At 34.8% G+C, this 21,972-nt stretch overlaps 1 protein-coding gene across 8 annotated transcripts in view; it reads left to right on the forward strand.

The window, feature by feature from the left end:
• The window catches only part of DGKB (diacylglycerol kinase beta), a 695,680-nt gene that overhangs the window by 170,047 nt on the left and 503,661 nt on the right, over positions 1–21,972 (forward strand). For all 8 annotated transcript variants that reach the window (XM_077856714.1, XM_077856707.1, XM_077856709.1 and 5 more), the window contains 2 exons: positions 10,319–10,459; positions 21,042–21,091. In XM_077856714.1, the coding sequence (XP_077712840.1) occupies positions 10,319–10,459; positions 21,042–21,091 (191 nt within the window). The remainder of the gene's footprint in view (positions 1–10,318; positions 10,460–21,041; positions 21,092–21,972) is intronic.

The following is a 21,972-nucleotide window of genomic DNA, read 5'->3' on the forward strand; positions in this document are numbered from 1 at the left end:
ATCACCTATTTCACCCCCTCACCCACCCACCTCCACTCTGGTAACCATCAGTTTGTTCACTATAGTTAAGAATCTGTCTCTTGGTTTGTCTCTCTCTTTTTTCCCCTTTGCTTGTTTTATTTCTTAAATTGCATATGAGTAAAATCATGTTATTTGTCCTTCTCTGACTGACTTATTTTACTTAGCATTATACTCTCCAGATCCATCTATGTTGTTTCAGTTGGCAAGATTTCATTCTTTTTAATGGCTGAGTAATATTTTATGTTAGTCACAAATATTTATTGATCACTTACAATGTGTCACACACACACACACAATTCAAATTTCAGTGAGGAAAATGGAACTACTTCCCTTCCCCTATAGTCAATTACATTTTAGTAAATAAGTAAAAATGTACATAGCATGTCAGAAGGTAAGATAAGGAATGCTATTAGCAAACATTGGTTAGATAGAAAGTGCAGGTTGAAACTGAGAATGACTAGGAACCCCAAATTTCTCACAAATGACTGAAACTGGGATATGGATCACAAGGAGAGCATTTTTTTCTAAAGATTTTATTATTATTTACTTGAGACAGAGAGAGAGAGAGTGTACAAGTGGTGGGGAAGGGGAGAGGGAGAAGCAGAATCCCTGCTGAGCAGAAAGCCCAAAGCATGCACCATCCCAGGACCCTGTGATCATGATCTGAGCCAAAGGCAGACACTTAACCAACTTAGCCACCCAGGTGCCCCAAATATCATTTTTGATGGTCTCAGATGGTAGTCATGACCTTGGAAGTATCAGCACTTTTGAAGGAAGGGTTGGGGGAGTGGTAATGGCAGAATCAGAGTCCTATGGTCTTAAGAGTTAGAGGGAAGTAGATTTGGTGAGTGCCGAGAGATCTGGGTCTATGCCTTGAATCCTTGCACTGGGGTAGATGAAGTGACAGGAAGAGAGTGGCTGGAGAAAAGGCCAAGGAGGGAGCCAAGGCCAAGTGGTGAAATTGGAAATTGGAGAGCTGTTACATGGTTTTAAGTTAGTGGTGTGGAAGCTATCATGAAAGGGCATGAGACTGAAGGTGCAAAAGAGTCAAGAAGATATTTAGAATTGAGAATAATAACAGCCACTTTTGAAAGGGTTAATGCCTTTGTCTTTGATCTCTCTCATTGTCCATCCAATATAGCAATGGTTAATTGATGTATGCTATTAAGCCACAATACCTTTAGTGAATATAATTCTTTTTATGTTTTTGCTACAACCAGAGAGTCATACCATAGGCGATATTTTTAGGCAGAAAAGGAGGATTTCTTTTTGTCCATGAGGAAGTTAATCAAATTAAGAATAGAAAATTGTACAACGAAAATGAGGTATTTGAACCTTTGGGAAAATGTTTTGCCAAATGCCCTTATTGGATGTTCTTGCCAAAAGACACACTTCATTAATTGTGCTGAGAAGAATTACTCTTTTTTTTTTTTAAGATTTTATTTATTTATTCATGAGAGACAGAGAGAGAGACAGAGAGACAGAGGCAGAGACACAGGCAGAGGGAGAACCAGGCTCCATGCAGGGAGCCCAACATGGGACTCGATCCCGGGTCTCCAGGATCACGCCCTGGGTTGAAGGCAGGGCTAAACCGCTGAGCCACCCGGGCTGCCCCGAAATTATTATTCTTATCAGGAGTGTCTTGAGGTTATTAAAAATATGTGTTTGCATGTGTGTGTGTGTGTGTGTATGTGAATGCATATTTTTACCATAGGTAGCTTATTGGTCTTTTGTGTCTAATAAACTTCTAAAGTTTCCACAATGCAACAAAGAGCAGACAAGGTCTTCCAAACACAAACTGGACAGAGTTCAAGGCTTGTGTGACTTTGAGATAGGGAACTTCTTGTCACATAGTAGGCATCTAAAATACGTTTGTACATTTGTTAATGTTGATATACTTACATACCTACATAAAAGTGTTCTAGAAATAAAGACAAATCCTATATATTGGCCAATTAGCATTTATTTACATCAACTATTACATTTTGTATGCTTTTATAGTACCAAATTCACTCTTTCAATTATTTTTATTAGTAGTAGTAATCCACAAATTATTTTACTTCAATAAATCTATTATCCTGAAACTCTGAAAACTGTTCACTAAAACCAAAGAAAAATCTACATTTCAAGGCCCTATTCATGATAAACTTAGTGAAGGAAAAGTTCCCCCAAAACCTCCCCTTTAATTGTTAAATGGGTTTGAATATATTGGACTTGATTATACTGGTTTCTTTATTCTTCTATCTGAATATTCTAAGTAAAATGTTGGTCTTCAAATTTACCATCTTTACCATTAGGTTTATTCATCTAGTATAAAGGGATTTTTGTATTTTCAGTTACATGTTAATGATTGCATATTAAATGATAGCATTACCTTAAGACTATTTCACTGTAGTGTTCATGAATATTATTTATAGTTTTTTTATTTCAATAAAGGCAAATATGATATTTAGTACTTTTCAGGGTCCAAAATCAATCATAGCTTTTTCTGCCCAGTGCAGAGTTCGATGCAGGACTCGATCTCACAGCCCTGAGATCATGACCTGACCCTAAATCAAGAGTCAGATATTTAACTCATCGAGCCACCGAGGTGCCCCCAAATCAGTCATAACTTAATTTAACTTGTGATATGCTCTAAAATACCTAGTAATAGCTAGAAAAAATGTAATGGTACTGAACACTGGCTTTGATCCATTAGAATGAAAGCCCTTATAAAAATGGTATTTTTCTTTTTATCTGCTGCTATCTGCTTTATCCTAGAACTTCTACACAACTAATATTAAAAATTCTTAATATCAGGGCACCTGGGTGGCTCACTTGGTTAAGCATCTACCTTCGGACCAGGTCATGATCACAGGGTTCTGGGATCAAGTCCCACATTGGGCTCCCTGTTCATCAGGGGAGTGCGCTTCTCCCTCTCCCTCTGTTCTTGCTCGTATGTTGTCTCTCTCTCTCACTCACTCTGTCTCTCAAATAAATAAATAAAATATTTTTTAAAAAAGCTCTTAATATCTTCTGGGTTTATATTTATAAAGGGGATTCTAGTTGTATACTTTAGGAAATACATAAGCAAAAAGAAAAAGTATCCATAATCCATTTCCCTATAACAAAATGATGGTAAAGATTTGGGATGTGTGTGTGTATGTTTATTTTTATACATGCAAACATAAAACATATTTTATATTTAACATGTATATTAAATATACATTGATATTTAATATATAGCAATATATTAATAAATTTTATATTCAACTATATATTTATTATATAAATTATTTATTTATAAATATATATTTCATATGTATATTATTTATTATAGATGGCCCAAGGAATGGCCTAAGTGGAACATTGACATTTAGAGCTCTCAGCTATGACTAGGATTTCTAATTTCATTCCAAAGGTTTATGAAATAATCAATGTACATACTCTTAAGAGTCTTGAAAACCAGACTCCAAAAACAAAAGGTCATTTATTAAGAGACAAGAGACAAATTCCTCTGATTTGGTTTTCTCTCTAGCCCCACAGAATTAGCATAAAATCTCAATTCAGATTGCCTTTTGAATTATGACTATACCACTTGACTTTGTCTCTGTTCTGGCAAATGTAAAATAGAAATAATAGATGCATGCATCTTACTGGGTGCTGTGGGACTCAAAAACATAATGTACTAGGTACAATATGAGTGTTCAATGAATGTCAGCTATTACCATTTTTCATTAAACAGATTACTTTCCAGCATTTTAGTTTGCAGACAAAGGAAAGATCAAATTCAATGTAGGTTTTACTTACCTAAGATGTCATCATTCTGAAAGAGTACACTAAAAATTATGGAGTATTATTGGATTTCTTTTTGTTTGTTTTTGTTTTAGTAAGATATAATTGACATATGTAACTGTAAGTTTAAGCTGTACAGCTTAGTGGTTTGATTTACATATATCGTGAAATGATTGCACAATAAGTTTACGTACTATCCATAATCTTATACAGATTCAATAAAAAGCAAAAGCAAAAACAGAATTTTTTTTCCTTATGATGAGAACTCTTAGGATCAACTCTCTTAACTAGCATATATAGTTACACCATACAGTAGTGTTAACTAGAGTCATCATGTTGTATATTAAGTCCCTAGTACTTTTTATCTTATAACTAGAAGTTTGTATCTTTTAACCATGTTTCTGCAATTCCCCTCCCTCTACCTCATCCCCATGATTTGTACTTTTCTTCTGTTGAAGCATAGTTGACATACAGCATTTTATTAGTTTTAGGTATATAACAAGGTGATTCAACAAGTTTACAGGTTATGCTATCTATGTTTACCCATAAGCGTAGCTACCGTCTGTCACCATACAATGCTGTTAAAATACCATTGACTATATTCCCTACGCTGTACCTTTTACTCCTGTGACAAATTCATTCCAGAACTGGAAGCCTGGAGCTCTCACTCCTCTTCATCTGTTTTGCCACCTTCTCATCAGCCCTTTTTCTTCTGGCAACCATATGTTTGTTTTATTTATAAGTCTGCTTCTGCTTTTTTGTTTGCTTGTTTGATTTCTTATATTGCACATATGAGTGAAATCATATGGTATTTCTGATTGACTTATTCCACTTAGCATAATATCCTTCAGGTCTGTTCATGTTGTCACAAATGACAAGATCCCAACCCTTTTGTATGACTGCATAATATCCCATTGTATGTAAAAGCCGCTGCTCCTTTATCCATTCATCTATGGATGGACACTTGGGTTCCTTCCATGTCTTGGCTATTGTAAATAATGCTGTAATACACATAAGGATGCATATATCTTTTCAAATTACTGTTTTTATTTTCTTTGGGTAAATGCTGATTGGTGGTATTTTAATTTATTTTTAATGTGACAAAAACTAAAATTGTTATCATGACTTTTAAAAACTGTACGGTAGGTTTATTCTCTCATACTTAGGTATATTTACGGAACAGAGAAATTCAACCCACTTTCACTAGTCTACCTGTTGCCAGCACTGTCTAATATGGTAGCCCTTAGCCCAGTGTACCTATTTAATTTAAATTTAAATTAGTTGGCAAGTAAATAAGATAAAAATTCAATTTGTCAGCCACACCAATCAAATTTCATGTGCTTAACAGCCATATGTGGTTAATGGTACCATATTCAACAGTACATATATAGCATATTTCTGTCATTGCAGAAGATTTTACTGGAGATAATTGATGTAGACAGATCTTGATTTTACTGCTTTGAAAGACCCTAAAGTTTGGAATTAGATACCCTGTCTTCAACTCTTGACTCTCCAGATTGCTACATGATGATCAGAGGTTTACTTTACTCTCTTATTTTCCACCCTCTTGTCTCTAAAATAGAATTGTGGGGTCACATCAGACTACTGTGTTTAAGTGTTCTTGGCACACAGTCAGGGATGCTATTATTACTATTTCTTCAGAGAGGTTGCTCTGCTTCTAGGATATCACTCTCAAAAACGTGTGCTTCAAACCCTATTCCTTATGATTGCTTGTTTGGGGTTTTTGCCAATGTCCAAACAGATGAAATCCAGAGAATGTTCTTACAGATACTTTGCTGACCTCAGTGTCTTGTCAGGGAAGGTATCCCACTGCCTGTCCTCACTTTATGCATATTTTATGTTCTTTGTAGATTTGTAACCCAGTCTATTTCTATTTGCTGCCAGTTTGTATATGCATAAAAAATAAAAAAATAATAATAATTATAATTCTATCCTAAGACAAGCATAGTTGGAAGGTTAACTCTGAAAATCATGAAATGTCTGACAATACCAGACAATTATTTTTACTCTTGATTGTGCTACTTTCTGTGACTATTAATATGGATATTGGAAATTTGATTATATGAGACAAATTGTTTTTAAGCCTGATAAATTTCTGAAAATTGAACTAGTATTAAAAAGTGGGAAAGCCAAATTGCTAGAGTGATTTTTTTGCCTTTTTTTGTAATTAATGTATTAGTTTTGAATATTCCATTTTAATAGGTAAAGGGAAACAAAGGATGTAACAATACCCTTTCCATTATCTAAGCTACATGTGTTTGAAAATAAAACAAACTGGAGCAGAGGCAGTAATTAAACATGTACCTAAAATATATTTGCTAATAATTGAACCTTGAAACTAGAATTAAAAGTATCTATTAAAACAAACTTTTTAGGTTTTTGTTTCAAGAAATGGAGTGTCTAGATTGAAGTATAATGAAAATCATGTGTTTGAGAAATGTGATCATAGTAGGCAATGCTCAACTTGACTAATGATAACTATTTTTGTGGTTAAAACTTAGAAGAATGTTTATACTATGTAAGAAGGTGTGCAAAAACACTCTAAAATCATCATAAGACATAAATGCTTTCAAAGTACAAGATAATTTTCCTAATAACACTAATATACTCTAATTAAAATGCTTATTTTTTCACTTTATTTTGTGCTTTGTTCATTGTGGTATGCATTATAGATCTATATTTGTGTGTGGACATAAATGGTGTGTGTGTATGTATACATTTGCTTCACTTTTTATTAAAAGGTTTTATTTTTTTATTCATAAAAGACACAGAGAGAGGCAGAGACATAGGCAGAGGGAGAAGCAGTCTCCCTGCAGGGAGCCCGATGTGGGACTCGATCCTAGGACCCTGTCATCACACTATGAGCCAAAGGCAGACACTCAACCACCGAGCCACTCAGGGGCCCTCACTTGCTTCACTTTTATAAGAAAATATTCAAAAAAGCAAAACCTTGGGCAAGTCAGTGAACCTGCTTATTGAGTGTCAATTAATTTCATTTTCTTTAAAACTAAAATTGACCACTTGAGGCAAAAGTTTTGCTTAGCTTTGTGTTTGGTCACAATTCTAAAAAGTTTCATCAAAGATAGGATGGATTAAAATGGCCTTCCTTAGTGGAACATAGAACATTGAGCCTCTTCATCAGAGGCTACTACTGCTAAAGAGGAATGTAGAGTTCCATTGAGTATCTTCTTGAAAAGCTATAGTCAAGAAATGGGGCTTTCAATTTCTTGTTTGCCACTTGTGTTGTTTCCTGTGTTTTCCACATAAAACTTAGTGCAGTCTGCTTGAACAAAAAAGAACTTTTCTAGAACAATGGAGGGGATAAGTAGTGGAAAAGATTTCCAGCCAGATTTCAGGAAAGGAAAAAATATATATATATAAATGGTAGAGTAGGGTAGAAAATGTCTCTATGAAGACAGGTTAAGGCCCCAGGCTTTCAGAAAATTAAATGAAAATATGAAGATACATTTTCACCACATGAGAGAAAGTGAGCTGATTTTGGGGACAAGAGTAGGAACAGGAACAAACCTGGGAGATTTTTCCCCAGTTCAACACTGCAAGATTTAATCAAATCCCGCTCTGTGAAATTTTTTGATATGACCTATTTGAGAAAAAGGTCTTTGACCATTTTTTCCCTTGGTGCACCCTATACATCCTTGCAAAAATTCTATATTTTATCACTTAATATGGAACCAAAACGGACACCTTGTCTGGATTTGAGGAAGAGTTGATTAGTTCTTCAATGTGTGTTGCCATATAAGCCCATGATTTTAAAGAAATATATAGTTTAAATTCTTTTAAATACAAAACTGTGATGTGGATATGATCCAGCTTTTAGTTTACAACATGTCATGAACAGAAAATGAAAAATGCTTACTCATTTTATCAAACAAAAATCATTTTAGTATGATAATACGCTTTTTCAAAAAGGTGTGGCTAAATATAAATTATATTTGTATGCTTCTGTTCAATATGTATATTACTTACAAGAAAGGCAAACAGAAAATTCTGTGGTCCTCACAGTCTCCAAACTGTTTATATTCAATATTATGAAAGCTGATAAAGGAATACCATACACTTTAGTTTTATACAAACAAATGATCATGAGGTGTTCTAAATCAGTGAAAATATATAATGTGGTTGGCATTCTTTCAAATGAATGTCATAACATGTTCTTTTCCCTCTTTCTTGTTTTGTTCTGAGGTTTTGTATAAGAGTTAAATCAAGCTGATTAAATCATTTCAGTACCATAAGGGGGAGGAAAGGAGAGAAGAGAGGATTAGCTCATCAGGCAGGATGAGTTAGGTCATAGTTTATCCGATCATAATTCAAGTGCTGTGTTTTCCAAGTCTGGAAGTTATGGTCATGTCAAAGGTCAGCGCCAGAATGTCTTTTACCATGAGTCAAAACTGCTTATTCCTGCAGCTGGCCAAGCTTTAGTTGGTTAGGTAGAATTGGTTATATATATATACATATATATATATATTTTTTTTTTTTAAACTCAGAATTGTCTTCAATTCTCTGCCTTCTGTTTTTAAAAATATCTATATTAGTTTGTACTAGATAGTGACATTTTTGTTAAGAAAAATCAATTTATAATTACATCCCTTTTTTAATAGTTATAAACAGAAGTAGAATTAATGTGAAGCATAGAGCTGTATTTGAAATAAGTACAACTCTGGTTAAAAAAAACGGGGGGGGGGGGGGGAGGAACGCTGGGTGGCTCAGCGGTTTAGCGCCGCCTTCAGCCCAGGGCATGATCCTGGAGGCCCGATTCGAGTCCCATGTCGGGCTCCCTGCAGGGAGCCTGCTTCTCCCTCTGCCTGTGTCTCTGCCTCTCTCTCTCTATCTATCTCTCTCTCTCATGAATAAATAAATAAAATCTTAAAAACAAAAAACAAAACAAAACAAAAAACTGAAAGATGTAAAGCAGTGTTTTTCAAAATGAGGGTTGTGACCCAATAAGGAGTGGTGAATTCAGTTGAGAGGCTCTTTGACAGAATTTTAAGAATGAAATAGAAGAAAAGAGAATAGGTTAACATAGAAAATACAGTTTGGGGCCTGGTATGGAACCTACTAATGTTGAGAGACAGAGGAGAGGGGGTGGGAGGGAGGGAAGATAAAAGGATTCTGCTGGATTAACTTAATTGTTTTTCTTACTCTTGATCTTGAACAAAAATTGTGTGTAATCCATTAGTGTAAAATAAAGAGGATGGATTTAGGAGCTGTGGAACTCTAAGACTGGAAAATGGGAATATTGCAATCTACCTCACATAATTAATGGGAATTAAGTGAGATGATCCATTTTAAGCTTCCAGCCCGGTGCCTGCCACATATTTGACACTCAATAAATGGTACCTTTTATTACTACCACTGCGAACAATGAAAGTAATTTCACAATCCATTAAATTATATGCTGGCTATCTTGATACGGCTGGAGGAGATGCCAGGTATTCCATCAGTTATTCATCAAAGGACATAGACAAGAGCGAGAGATGTGGCTTACATAGAGGCATGCTATGGACTGATAGGCTTGTAGAACTCTATTTGGTTGGGATTATTCCCTCCATTCTAGTTACTCCCGGGTGATTAGGAATCTAGCAGCCACTTCAGCCCGTTAGCCATTTCACCCAAACATTTCCTGTTGCCAAATGAATCTTAAAGGATAATCGGGGTTTGCCTTCAAGTTTTGTCAGGTACACAGGCTTCTCTGTTAGATGGAATTAACCATGTATTGTAAACGAGTTTCAGTTCCATCAGTATCTGGCCGGATAATCTACAATCATCAGAGTTCTCTACACTTGTCTTGGAATAAGCACAGTGAATGGGTTTCAGAAATAAAGTTATGACCATATTAAAACTAAAGTATAGTCATATGTTCTTACCTTTCTAAGTAAATGCTTCTCATGTTCAAGCAGATTTTTGTTTATGTTCTCTTTTTTACTCATGGGCAGATTTCTTGATGGGAAAAAGGATATATTTTTTTATTCATGGTGCCTGCAAATATTTGACATAAATATATGCTTTTATGAATGAATGACTCCTGATTATCAACATATAAATCATATTGTGACAGACTCAAATCTCTTCTTCACTGTTTCATTAAAGGCCAATTTTTAAATATCTTCTTAGCTGATTTATAGTTGTTACTTCCTAAAGCAGAGAAAGGTGGAAGAGGAAAGTGGTTTTTCATGCATTCAAATCTGTCTACCAACTCACCCTGGACAAAAGGATTCTGACCCTAACACACTCTTATAGGCAGGCAGAGCAATCTCCATGTCCCTGAATACCCAAAAATTCTGAATTATTTACACTAATCATAGAATATGTCTGACTCTGCTATCCTAGAGTATATACTAGTTCCAGAGAATTCAGTTATTATATACCTAAAATATATATAGCTCTCTACATGATCTATGTGTTATCTTATTTTCTTAGTTGTCTTTTTCTTTGAAAACATTGTAGATATTTTTAAGAATATAAAAGCAAATTTTTCTTCCAGGTCTGAGAATGAATAAAGGTGCCATCACCCCTCCCCGTACTTCTCCTGCAAATACGTGTTCCCCAGAAGTAATCCATCTGAAGGACATTGTCTGTTATCTGTCTCTCCTTGAAAGAGGAAGACCTGAGGATAAACTCGAGTGTATGTGTTTCTTTATTTAGTTTACTTATCATGACAGGGGGCTGGGAAGGGACTAGATATTGATGAATTAAAACTGTATCTACTATAGTTGTCTAAATTTCCATTAAATAAAGTGACTTTGTTTACAAAATAAAAATTCCTTCAATTGGAAATCAGACACATGATATTATGAATCTATCCATTTCAGGTTTCATTCAAGTTCTGTTTGGCTATGGAGTGGTTTTTGAGCATGTTGGTCTGTCAAATGATTTTTTCTTGACTGGTAACACAATGATATTGGAAACTATTTGAGTTGTTTTGAGTTGAACATTTGAGTTGTCTTGAAAAACGCTTTATTTCTAGTATATGAGCAGGTTGTCCCCCTAGTTAACAAGAGGGTTCACTGTATGCACACACACGTGAGTCTCTATTGGAAATCTTCCTTGAAAACTTTAACACTAATGCTTTCTTTGCCAAGGATAAATGACTTCTCACATGCCAAAACGAGTTTCATGTATAGGAGGTGACTCTGGATATTATAAATAAACAATAGCTCTGTGTTTTTTCAATATAGCAGGTACTTCAAATAAGAATTTCTATCTAGTCAAAAGGAAATAATTGCTGTCTTTAATAAAGTATAGTGTCTGAGCTCTCTCTGGTGGCAAGCTATACTCATTGCAATGCAGGAAAATATTTCTCAAATATTTACTCTAAGCCTGAACATTTAATAATCTCATCTGTCTCCAAAGCCCCTGCTAACCATAGAGCTGGTGGTTTGTTCAATAATCTGATTAACTTGATTATATTGGATGTCATTAAAATGAATTAAAAATCTTGCTATTGAAATGATAGTGGAGATAGTAAATCCGAAATCTGATATTTTCAAGCAAAAGTGGAACACTGTGAAATCTCAGAATTATGATTTGAAAGCATATTTAGTTAAATCTAATAGCAACATGTTTATCATATTCCTCTTAATAATAAAGAATTTGCTATGACTAAGTCATACCTATGTAAGTTATGAATAAACCTTTTAACATCATTCTTAAAATACATATTTATTATTCTTAAATGTTGAATATTTGCACTTCAAGATTTATTTGTATTCCTAAGGACATACAGAAATCTCTCTCGTTCCAAAATAAATATTAATTTTCAGGGAATTTGTATTGAAGCGACAGCCAAGGAGAACGTTTGTTCAGGTGTTATCAGGTCCATGTTTGGGATGATTTTAAAAATACAAAGGCACCTATTTTTTTACATGTCTGAGACCGAATGAAGGCATGTCTTCTTTGACATGCTCTTTATTTTGCAGTTTAATTATTTTTATGTCAACTGTGTTTTATTTTTAAGGTAGGATTCCTAAGAGGCATGCATTTAAGTTTTCAGTTTATGAGTCAATAACCTTTGTCCACAACTGCAGGCAGAATATTAACCCACAAATCATTTAAAAACACTTGATGAGGGGCACCTGGGTGGCTCAGTTGTTGAGCGTCTGCCTTCGACCCAGGGCGTGATCCTGGGGTCCCGGGATCAAGTCCCACATCGGGCTACCTGCGAGGAGCCTGCTTCTCCCTCTGCCTATGCCTCTGCCTCTCTGTGTGTGTGTCTCAAATAAATAAAAAAAAAAAATAAATAAATAAATAAATAAATCTATCTTTAAAACAAACAAACAAACCAAAAAACACTTGATTAAACCCGATGTGCCACTTATATTTCTTCATTGTTTTCAACCCCTTTCCCTCTGCTCTGTCTTTAAAGTTTCCAGCTCCTTTTCAAGCCTGCATCAGATCCACGCATGTTTGCCCGTTTCCTTAACTGTTGCTTCAGACTCTTGTCATAGGTAGAATTATTAGGGCCTGGCACCATCACTATGATTTTCATCAGAGTCTTCGAAGTAGATGAATGTCAGCTTTAGAACACATGAAGACTGTGCCTCTGTCCCTGCTCTGCTCTAGTTTTCATCTCTCCTGTCCTCCGATTTGGAGGCACTTAAACTGATCCTTAATTCTCTAGAGGGTTTTTTTTTTTGTCTGTTTTTTAAATGGCTTTTTTACCTGGCTTTTTTCTGCGTCAGTAAAATCAGAATCCATTCTTCTCACCCGCTCTCTTGTCAATGAACTGGACACTGTTCCTCTTATACAATAAAACATTTACAAACTCTGAACATCAAAGAATTCTTCTAGAGTCCTAGATTTTTATATTTTAAACCTTAAATTCATTTTCAGTAATACTTTAAAGAAATTTAATGTTTGTGGTTAATTTAATATATGCCTATTTCCGAAAGGGTTGTGACTTATTAAACCCAATATAAACCAGAGGAAAGAAAAAATAGGATAAAGTAATTAAAATTAACACAGAAATAAATATAAGCAAGTGCCTAATGTAATTAACTTTGGCTGGCGAACGCTAAATTTGGATCTTAATTTCTAGGTACCTAAATAGAAAAGAATGCTTGCACATTGGCTTAGGCAGAAGTTCTTAAACTTTATCATATATAAGATCACTTGCAGGGCTTATGAACACACAGCTTATTCTGGTCCCCAAATAGGCAATTCTGCAAGCCTAGAGGGAGGCCCTTAGAATTTTCATTTATAACAGGTTTCCAAGTAATGCTAATGTTGCTGCTCCAGGGACCACATTTTGAGGAGCACTGGTTTCTGTCATTCCTCTGTTCCATGAAAACAGACACACACACAATTTCTGTGAAAGGACGATTGTTTCTCAGAATTGCTGAATTTGGTAGGTTCTTTTACCTGGGTTATTCAGTAAAATAATGGTATTGTTGTAAATATTTATAAAAGGAATACTTTTCTCCCCAAAATAATGTCTTGTAAATCAATTCGTCACTTAACTGTCACCTCTCCTCTTCCCACTTGTCTTTTCTGCCAGGCATTTACACAATGTTTAGAATAAAGATCTTTTTTTTTTTTTTCAATGAAAAGAAACAAACAAAAGCTCTTGAACTTTCCACTGATAGTATGCCGTTTCTTCACATTACTTTGCTTCCTCCAATCATACTTTCTCACTGAGAACGTTGCTTCTGTTGAGGCCCTATCAAGTAGGTGGTGTTTATTCACCTGCTGCCATGGAACCTCATAGAGTGTTTAGGCATGTGTGCATGCACATGCGTGTTTTTGTGTGTATGTGTTGAGGTTGTGGAGGATTCCATTTTTTCTCTGTCCTTGTTGGTGTCAGTTACCAACTATCCTGATGCATGGATGAGAACACTCTACCAAGGCTGACTTGCCCTCTTCACATTACACCTGCTATAATACTTTGTTGAGAGCCATTCAGTAGCTCTCTTTTTTTACTTTCCTTGCAATCCTCAAATTCTGTGACCTCACTCCCATTTTATTTTAGCCACCCACTTCTGCTACAATACCCCATGCCTTGTAATTTCCATAGACTGCCTTCATTCTAAAATCTTAAACTCTGATGTTTTACTTTGACCACAGACTATGGTCACTTAACTTTTCCCTCTCTTACTTTTAATTTAAATATAGCATAGGCAGTACTTAAGAGCCTAGACTCTTGGTTTCACTAATTGAATGCATCCTCGCTTTGATACTTATGAGGAACTGGGACACATTAAAAACAAACAAGCAAACTCTGTAGGCTTCAGTTTCTCCAACAGTAAAATGGGAATCATAGTAATATCTATCTCATATGTTTACTATGAAGATTAAATAAAGCAATATATTCGCTCACATAAATTCCTTCACATTTACTAATTCATATAAATGATTTTTCAGTGAAATATAAATAAGTATTCTTGTCTCTTAACCATTTCCCTTCCTCCTGAATTTGCCTGGTGCTATTTTGACCCTCATCCTTCCAACTGTAGACTGACCCTATAATCCATGATGCCAATCATTCTTTGACACTTTAGTTTTAGGCACCCAGTTTCTTTGCTTGTATGCCAAGGTGGCAGAGCTTTAGTAAAATAAGATAATTCTGTGGGTGGTAGAATGCTCAAGACCTCAGCTGGCCCACAGTGCCTTCAGTATTTCTGTAGTCGTCAACTTCTTCTAGGTAAAAGTTAATCCAGATGCTTCATTTTTCCAACACCTACCTATTTAATCATCATCTCTTTCATTAGGTGTGAATTCTTCTAACTTCCTTTCAAATTACCTAAAACTTGTCAATTTCCAGACATGTTCTTTCCTCTTTGTCTTCTGACTCAGGGTGAATGCATCTCTTTGATAGTTCCCTGTTGAATAAGACATAAACTGGAGCCCTTAACTTGACCCCCATCTACTTTGCCAATCTTGCATTTGGCTTTGACCTGCACACATAACCATGGGCAGTGTCCCCATCACATGGATCTACTTGTCAATCATCAGACAAACCCCGAACTTTTCAATCTTTATACCTTTGCTTCTAATGTCCTTTTGCTGGGGGTGTTCTTTCTCAGTATATATCAGGCCCAGTCCAGTATACACTTGAGGCCCAGCTCATGTCATGAATCCTCTTGCAACCTCCTAATCAAATTCATTTTACATTTTCTTACACCCTTGCACTGTGTCTAACTTCCCACCCTAGCACCTTCCACGTGTGTGTATATTTCAATAGACAGATGTTCAGTAAATGATACTTAAATAGAATTGTATTGAAATCAATGGGTGCTTGAGAAGAGAAAAATAATGTGAATTATTTAAGGCATGAAATAATACTAAATTAATTTATACTGTGACTTTTTAAAAAAGTTTTTATTTATTTTTTTGAGAGACAGATAGAAAGAGAACAAGGCGGGAGGAAGGGCAGAGAGAGAGGGAGAAGCAGACTCCCTGCTGAGTAGGGAGCCTACTGACACAAAGCAGGATCACAGGACCCTGGGATCATGACCTGAGCTGAAGACAGACACTTAAACAACTGAGCCATCCAGGCCCCTAAACTGTGACTTTACAATATATACTGTTCACATTCGGATTGGTGTTTATAAGTTATTAGTGACTTAAAAAGAATAATTTTTGTTAGCTTACATTTAATGAAAATGTATCACTAGAGAAATAGATTGGAAAATAACCCAAAAATAGATAATTGACTCACAGATAATGAAGACTAATCTTTATGTTAAAGTTACTGTTATGTATAGTATTAATTGTAGAACCGTTAGGTTTAACACTGAAGAAATCCTAAAGATCAGGTCGTCAGTCACCCTATAGTGTCAATGAAAAAACTAAAGCCCAGAGAGACTGGTTATTAATTATAGCATTAGGTTAGCTGGCTATGACTAATACCTGAGATTTCTGCTTTACTGTATAAGTGCCCTTTTTATTTTGAAAAGCTTCCTGTCCTTATCTTTATTGTCATTTCTCTGAAGGAAACAAAGGAGAAAATATTGCTTCATTACATTAGATGTCACAAACTCAAGCAGCTAATTTTTTTCACCTCTGCCCAGAATACTTATTCGATTGGTCTTAAAGTATATAAAAAATTGTGAATTAAAAAATTCCAGCTTAAATGCCTTTAAAAATACACTTTTTAATGTCTAATAGCAAAGTCAATATTAATATCTTTATTGTCAGTAATATATTATGCCAAGTATAAAAACACCAGAGTGTATTTAGTAGGATATTCAAGGAGAAAATAGACAGATTGAAAACTTACAAATCTTTTGGAAGAGAAGAAGTTCTAGATATAAAGAATGAACCTTATATTGCATAATATGCCTTTGCCCTGATCTTTTAACCAAATTCATGTGTGGGTGCATAATTGTTCCAATATAAAGGGAAATTACATGAATATAAAAATAGAAAAAAAGTGGGTTAAACTAGCTTGGAACTTTAAAAAAGGTACCCACATTTGGAAGCTATCATGTTGACAGAGTAATTTTAATATTGAGCTTAAAATATTTTTGCACCTAAAAATCTATATCCTTGTAACTTTAGTTTTAAGAATGAGAACTATTTGTTCAATGTTTCATTTGGCCTTGGAGCCTAACTTCACTTTGAAATTCTCAGAAGAAATAATCTTATAATAATATTTGAAGATAGGTATTTTCCATGGTGCTGATAACTGTCTTTTTTCTTTATTTCATTGGTTTCTCTATTTCTATTTAATTAATCAATTTCCAAATCCTCCACCATAAATTCTGGTTTAGTAATTTATGCCCTTCCTTTGTTCTTTTCTTTTCGTTGTTATTTTCTCATTTATTTTACTTGTTCTGTCTTCCCGGAACCATTATTTGTGGATGTTGACACTTCAAGACAGGAATTTGAATTATTTTGTCTTTCTTTTTTTTATAAAGGTTTTATTTATTTATTCATGAGAGACAGAGAGAGAGAGAGAGAGAGAGAGAGAGGCAGAGACATGGGCAGAGGGAGAAGCAGGATCCCTGCAAGGAGCTTGATGTGGGGCTCGATCCTGGGGCCTGGGATCATGACCTGATCCAAAGGCAGACACTCAACCGCTGAGCCACCCAGGCATCCCTTTTTCTTTATTTTCTTATTTTCCAACTTATCTTTTCCTGTATCTTTTTTGTTTGTTTGTTTATATCTGGGACATCTTCAACATCTGTGATAATTTTTTGTTTTACTTTTTCTATTATGCTTTTATCTTCACAGAGGATTCATTTTGTCCTCAGCGTGATTCTGATGTGCTCTTCTTGTTTTGGGGATTGCAACTTTCCTCTTACACGATTTTTTTCTTCCTCTATGCTGTGTTGCTGTTGTTGTTTTTCCCCAAATGACTTGTTTTGAAAGGACTCCTTGGTTGGTGTGGAGTTGTAGGTGGGTGTATGGGTGAGGGTTAAGTGGGGCTCCCTGGAGATAAGGAAGAGTGGACTTTTACTCCCAATATTCTATATTTAGACTTTCACAGAATACCTTGTTTTTGGTATAGTACCCCTGCCTTCAAAAGTCCTGGGCATCCTGAGCTCAGCATCCCTTGGTTTGAGTGCTGTTGAGCCCAGGCATCCAGTCTTCTGCTTGGGTAGGGAGCTGGCAAACTGTGAGCTGTAAGGTGTGAAGAGTGGTATTAGAGGGTCTGTCTTCTTTCTGTGAAGAATATCACTTCGTTTTCCATTTCATCACCCTTTCTGGGCAAGTCTTTGCTATTTCATTACCAGCTTACGGTTTCTAATCAGTCATCATTTGTTTCCCAGTTTCTTAAACTTGATGGTTTTTTCCTCTCACATTTTTTTTTTTGTGCTTGTTAATTTAGGTCGATCCGGTACCTTACTATAATGACATTTCAATGAAAAGCCAAGGTGGATCGGCATGTTCAATACTTCCTATTTTGCATGACCCCACTACAGTTTTAAAATAGGAAAATAGACCGATCTCTGAAAATCAAAATCCTAGAATTTCTCTTTCTTATTCAGGACCAAAGAAAACTTTTATTCTTGATTTTGACTTGGTCAGATTTAGAGTACATTATATTTAGTGTTCAATATATGGACTTATACTTCAGATAATAACAAAGTGTTTTCAGACCAACATCCCTACTGGAACAACTAGAAAGTTTGGACATAGTATTTTTTTTAAGTGTTTGAAAACTTCAGGGAATTGTCAAGGCATATTGCATATGTGAGTCAAATTTCTGAGAGAGGAGAGCCTGGACTTTGCCACTATTTCTAAATAATTAAAGCTGGGAAGCTAAGTGGTTTGAGGAGCTGGTCTTGAGGGGGAAAAATACAAACAAACTTGAATTCCAGGCCCTTTTTCTAATAGAATATGATGGTCTCTGTGGTTTAAATTTTTATTTTATTGGTGATGTTGAGCACTTTATTCTGACTCCCCATTCCTGTATCTTCACTTTTTGAAATATCTATTCCATTTTTTTTTTGCCTTTTCTATTTGGATGGTTTTTCATTTTATTACTGAGTTACAGGGTTTATTCATAGATTCAAGAAATAAGCCCTTTGTCAGATACATGTGTTCTGGAAAGTTCTCAAGTCTGTGGCTGGCTTATTTTTTTCTTTTTCTTTTATTTCTTTTCTTTCACTTATTTATGTATTTATTTTTTGATGAGTTGAAGTTCCAACCCTGATGAAGCTTAATTTACCTTTTTCTTTTAAAAATCATTTATGGTTCATGTTGGTTTATCTTAAGGTTGCCAAAATATTTTCCTATATTTTCTTCTAGAACTCTTATAGTTTAATGTTAAAGTTTAAACTTAAAGTTTAACTTAAGTTTAACTTAAATTTAGTTTAAACTTAAAATTTATTTTGACCTAATCTTTATGTTTGATGTGAAACAAGTGCCAATGTTGAGTGCACAGTATCACTAGGGGGTCAGAAAATCAGTGTAGTTTTAGTTAATTTTATTTTTAGTCAAGCTATTGTTTTTTATTTTTATTTTATTTTTTAGAGGGGGATGTGTAGCAGAGGGAGAGGGGAGAAAGAATCTTAAGCAGACTCCATGCCCAGCATGGAGTTTGATGGGGGGGCTTGATCTCACAACCTGGAGATCCTGACCTGAGCCGAAGTCAAGAATCAGAAGCTTGATCCACTGAGCCCCCTAGGGGCCCCCCAGGTTATTATTTTTTAAATCATATTGAGAAAATCTGAGAATCATCAGGAGAGTCAGAGAACCAGATCTGGAGGATGCTTCTCTAGAATCAGTGATGAAATTAAGTACAAACTTGGACTGGGGAAAACCCCCCTGCTGCCTCTCTGTGTATGAGCAGAACACTTCATTGCCAACACCTGTGACACAACCAGGACCCTGGTTGCTCTCTCTCTGATCACTGTTACTACTGCTACTCACATGAATTTTTGTAGCCTCTTTTTTTCTTGGGTCACTAGCAGCTGATTGATCAATTGGGTTTTTCTTCTGATTAATGGGGCCTGGGTTATGTGCAAACTCTACCTTCAAGTCAGGCTAGTAAAAAAGGGTTTCTGGTGTTTCATCTGTCACTGTATTTTGTAAAGTGTGGCTTTAAGAGCATAGGAGGAAGCTTCAGATGCTGCCAAAAGTGAATGGCACATACCCCCACACAGAGTCCACTAGTGTGTATGTCTTTGAGCTCATGTTTCCAAGAAGGTTTACCAATAGGGTTTCCATATATCTAATCATCTAAAAATGGTTTAGCAGTCATTTATTACAATGAGAAGTTATAGAGTCACCAGTGCCCCTCATTCTACAATACAGTTAGACTTTTTTAAAGTACTTGCCTTGTTCCTGGTACTGAATCCATTCTTTGAGTGATGTGTGAATTCTTGTCGCTTATAAAGTGATTTTTACTATTCTGCTTTACTAGAAAATCTTGAAGTGCTTACTTAGTACCCATGTTCTGATAGTTTTCTTGTTTTTTTTTTCATGAATTTTTGTTATTTATTGGGTATATGAGAAATGGTAATCATTATGGTTTGCAAATGAAGATATTTACGTCATTAGCCAGCATAACATTATGTCCCTTAATTTGATAGGTACACATTTTCCCCTTACATTTTAACATCTTTAAAGTCTTCTTGCATTTTACAATAAATAGAACATGATGATTAGATTGTAAGCATTTTTTTCCTATTAATTGTATGCAGACTCGCTATGGCATCTTATAAATAAATAGTCATATCTTAGACTGGTGAGATATAATAATTATTTTTAAATACAAAGATAATAATTAGTTAACAGATATATGATCAGGGTTATTGCATAATTATTCCTCCTTGTTATCAATGTCTTTATTTTATATTCCAGACCCCAGACATCAAGATTCTCCCAGAAATTATACAAACCCAACAAAAACTCTCACTTCCACTCCTCTGTTTTAACAGCTGTGTCATTCTTCTGTTTATCTTAAAATGGCACCTGCAGCCTCTTCTGTAGTCTCCTGGTGGTGTGTGAATTTATGAGGGAATCCTCAGGCTAGTGAGGCCCTCCATCCTCCTGCTTTCCTGTGCTCACTATGACAGAGGCAACACTCTTCTTTTTCTTCCTTCTTTAGTTCAAAGAGTGGTTACCTTATGAATGTACACCTCAGATTGCAACAAGTACACCCTTATAACCATGATAATAATGCATTTTATGTCTTGCTGTCCTCTATCAGGAAAATCCCCTTATTTTGCACAAATCCTTTCCTATGCTGCTTAGGGATCAATCAAAACAATGGCTCATATTTGTGTAGTGATCTACAGCTTTGGATATGCATTTGTGTGTATCACCTCCCTTAACTTTCCCAAGTGTGTCCTATGACAGGTTTTACAGATAAGAAAATCATTTTACAGATAAGATAGTGTTCAGCTACGCTCATGTGCTAGTGGATAGCAGATTCCAAATTTGGTTCCCAGACCTCTGAATCAGTTTGTTTTTTCTTACTCTCTGCCCTTACATATCCAGACTCTGAATATTTAAAATTCCTTCTCTTCTTTTATTCTTGAGTTGTCATTTAAAGATCTTATAATTAAAAAATAGAGCAATAATACCTATTTTCATTTTCTAGATATATAACATTGATAGACATATATATTTAATATTTTTATTAAATATTTTATCCTCAAATTAACTTGAGAAATGATCCTATAAATCAATTTCTCCAAATAGGAGAGGATTGGATGTTTGCTGTCAACACAATAGAAATTGTAAAGAATATGTCTTATACTAACATTATTCTTACTCGCCTCTAATTTTTTTTTCAACAATTCTTTTATTTCTAGTTATGTTTCGTCTCTATGATACAGATGGGAATGGCTTCCTGGACAGCTCGGTAATTTTTCTCTTCAAATTTTCTGTGAAAATTTCAAAGGAGTTTGTTCTGAAAAATGCAATGAATAAATTTATAGCTATTACCACAAAAGACAGACTTAATATAATGTCCATGCACTCACACAGCATTTTGCTCATCTGACTCTTTGAAAGAGTGAGCTGAAAAAAAAAAAAACTGTTAGGATTACAGTTGTCCTATTGAATAATTTTACTAGAAAAAAAAGTGATTTTTTTATGCATGGAAAGATAAAAAAGACTCCAACCTTGTTTGTATAATACATGAGAAAGTTGAGACCATTGATCTAGAAAGAAAAAAAAATCTGAGGTTTGATACTAAGAAAAATAACCAGAATACCAGTAAAATTGAAAGGAATTATAAAAATCTATTTATTCTATTTAATCATTTTATCATTTTCCACATTTTAAAAGTCTTTTAGTCATTTATGCTGTTAAAGTATATATATTTACAAATTGCTTTAACAAACTCCACTTTTTAAAATGTCTCATCCAATTTAAATGCAACTTGTACTCTTTATCGTTTTAGTCATAAAAAGCAATAGAAAAATACCATCTCCATGTGATTTAAATGAAAGGAATAATTAAATATTTATTGTGTTTGTAATATACACAAATCATTGATAGTTTTCAGAGGAGTACTTAGATTCTTAGTTTTACTGCACAAATCACTGCTTCAAATATAAATCCATTTCAGTTTCCATCCAATTATGTATTTTATATTTGTTAATGACATCTTTTTCATATTATTGACTTTTCTATAAAGGAAATAGAATAAAACTAAAAAAAATAGTAGTCAGGTTATGGAAATTTTGAAGTACACAGGTACATTAAATAACACATTTTGATATTTTTAAATTGATTAAA

This window comes from Canis aureus, chromosome 18 (assembly GCF_053574225.1).
Source record: "Canis aureus isolate CA01 chromosome 18, VMU_Caureus_v.1.0, whole genome shotgun sequence".
Classification (NCBI taxonomy): domain Eukaryota; kingdom Metazoa; phylum Chordata; class Mammalia; order Carnivora; family Canidae; genus Canis; species Canis aureus.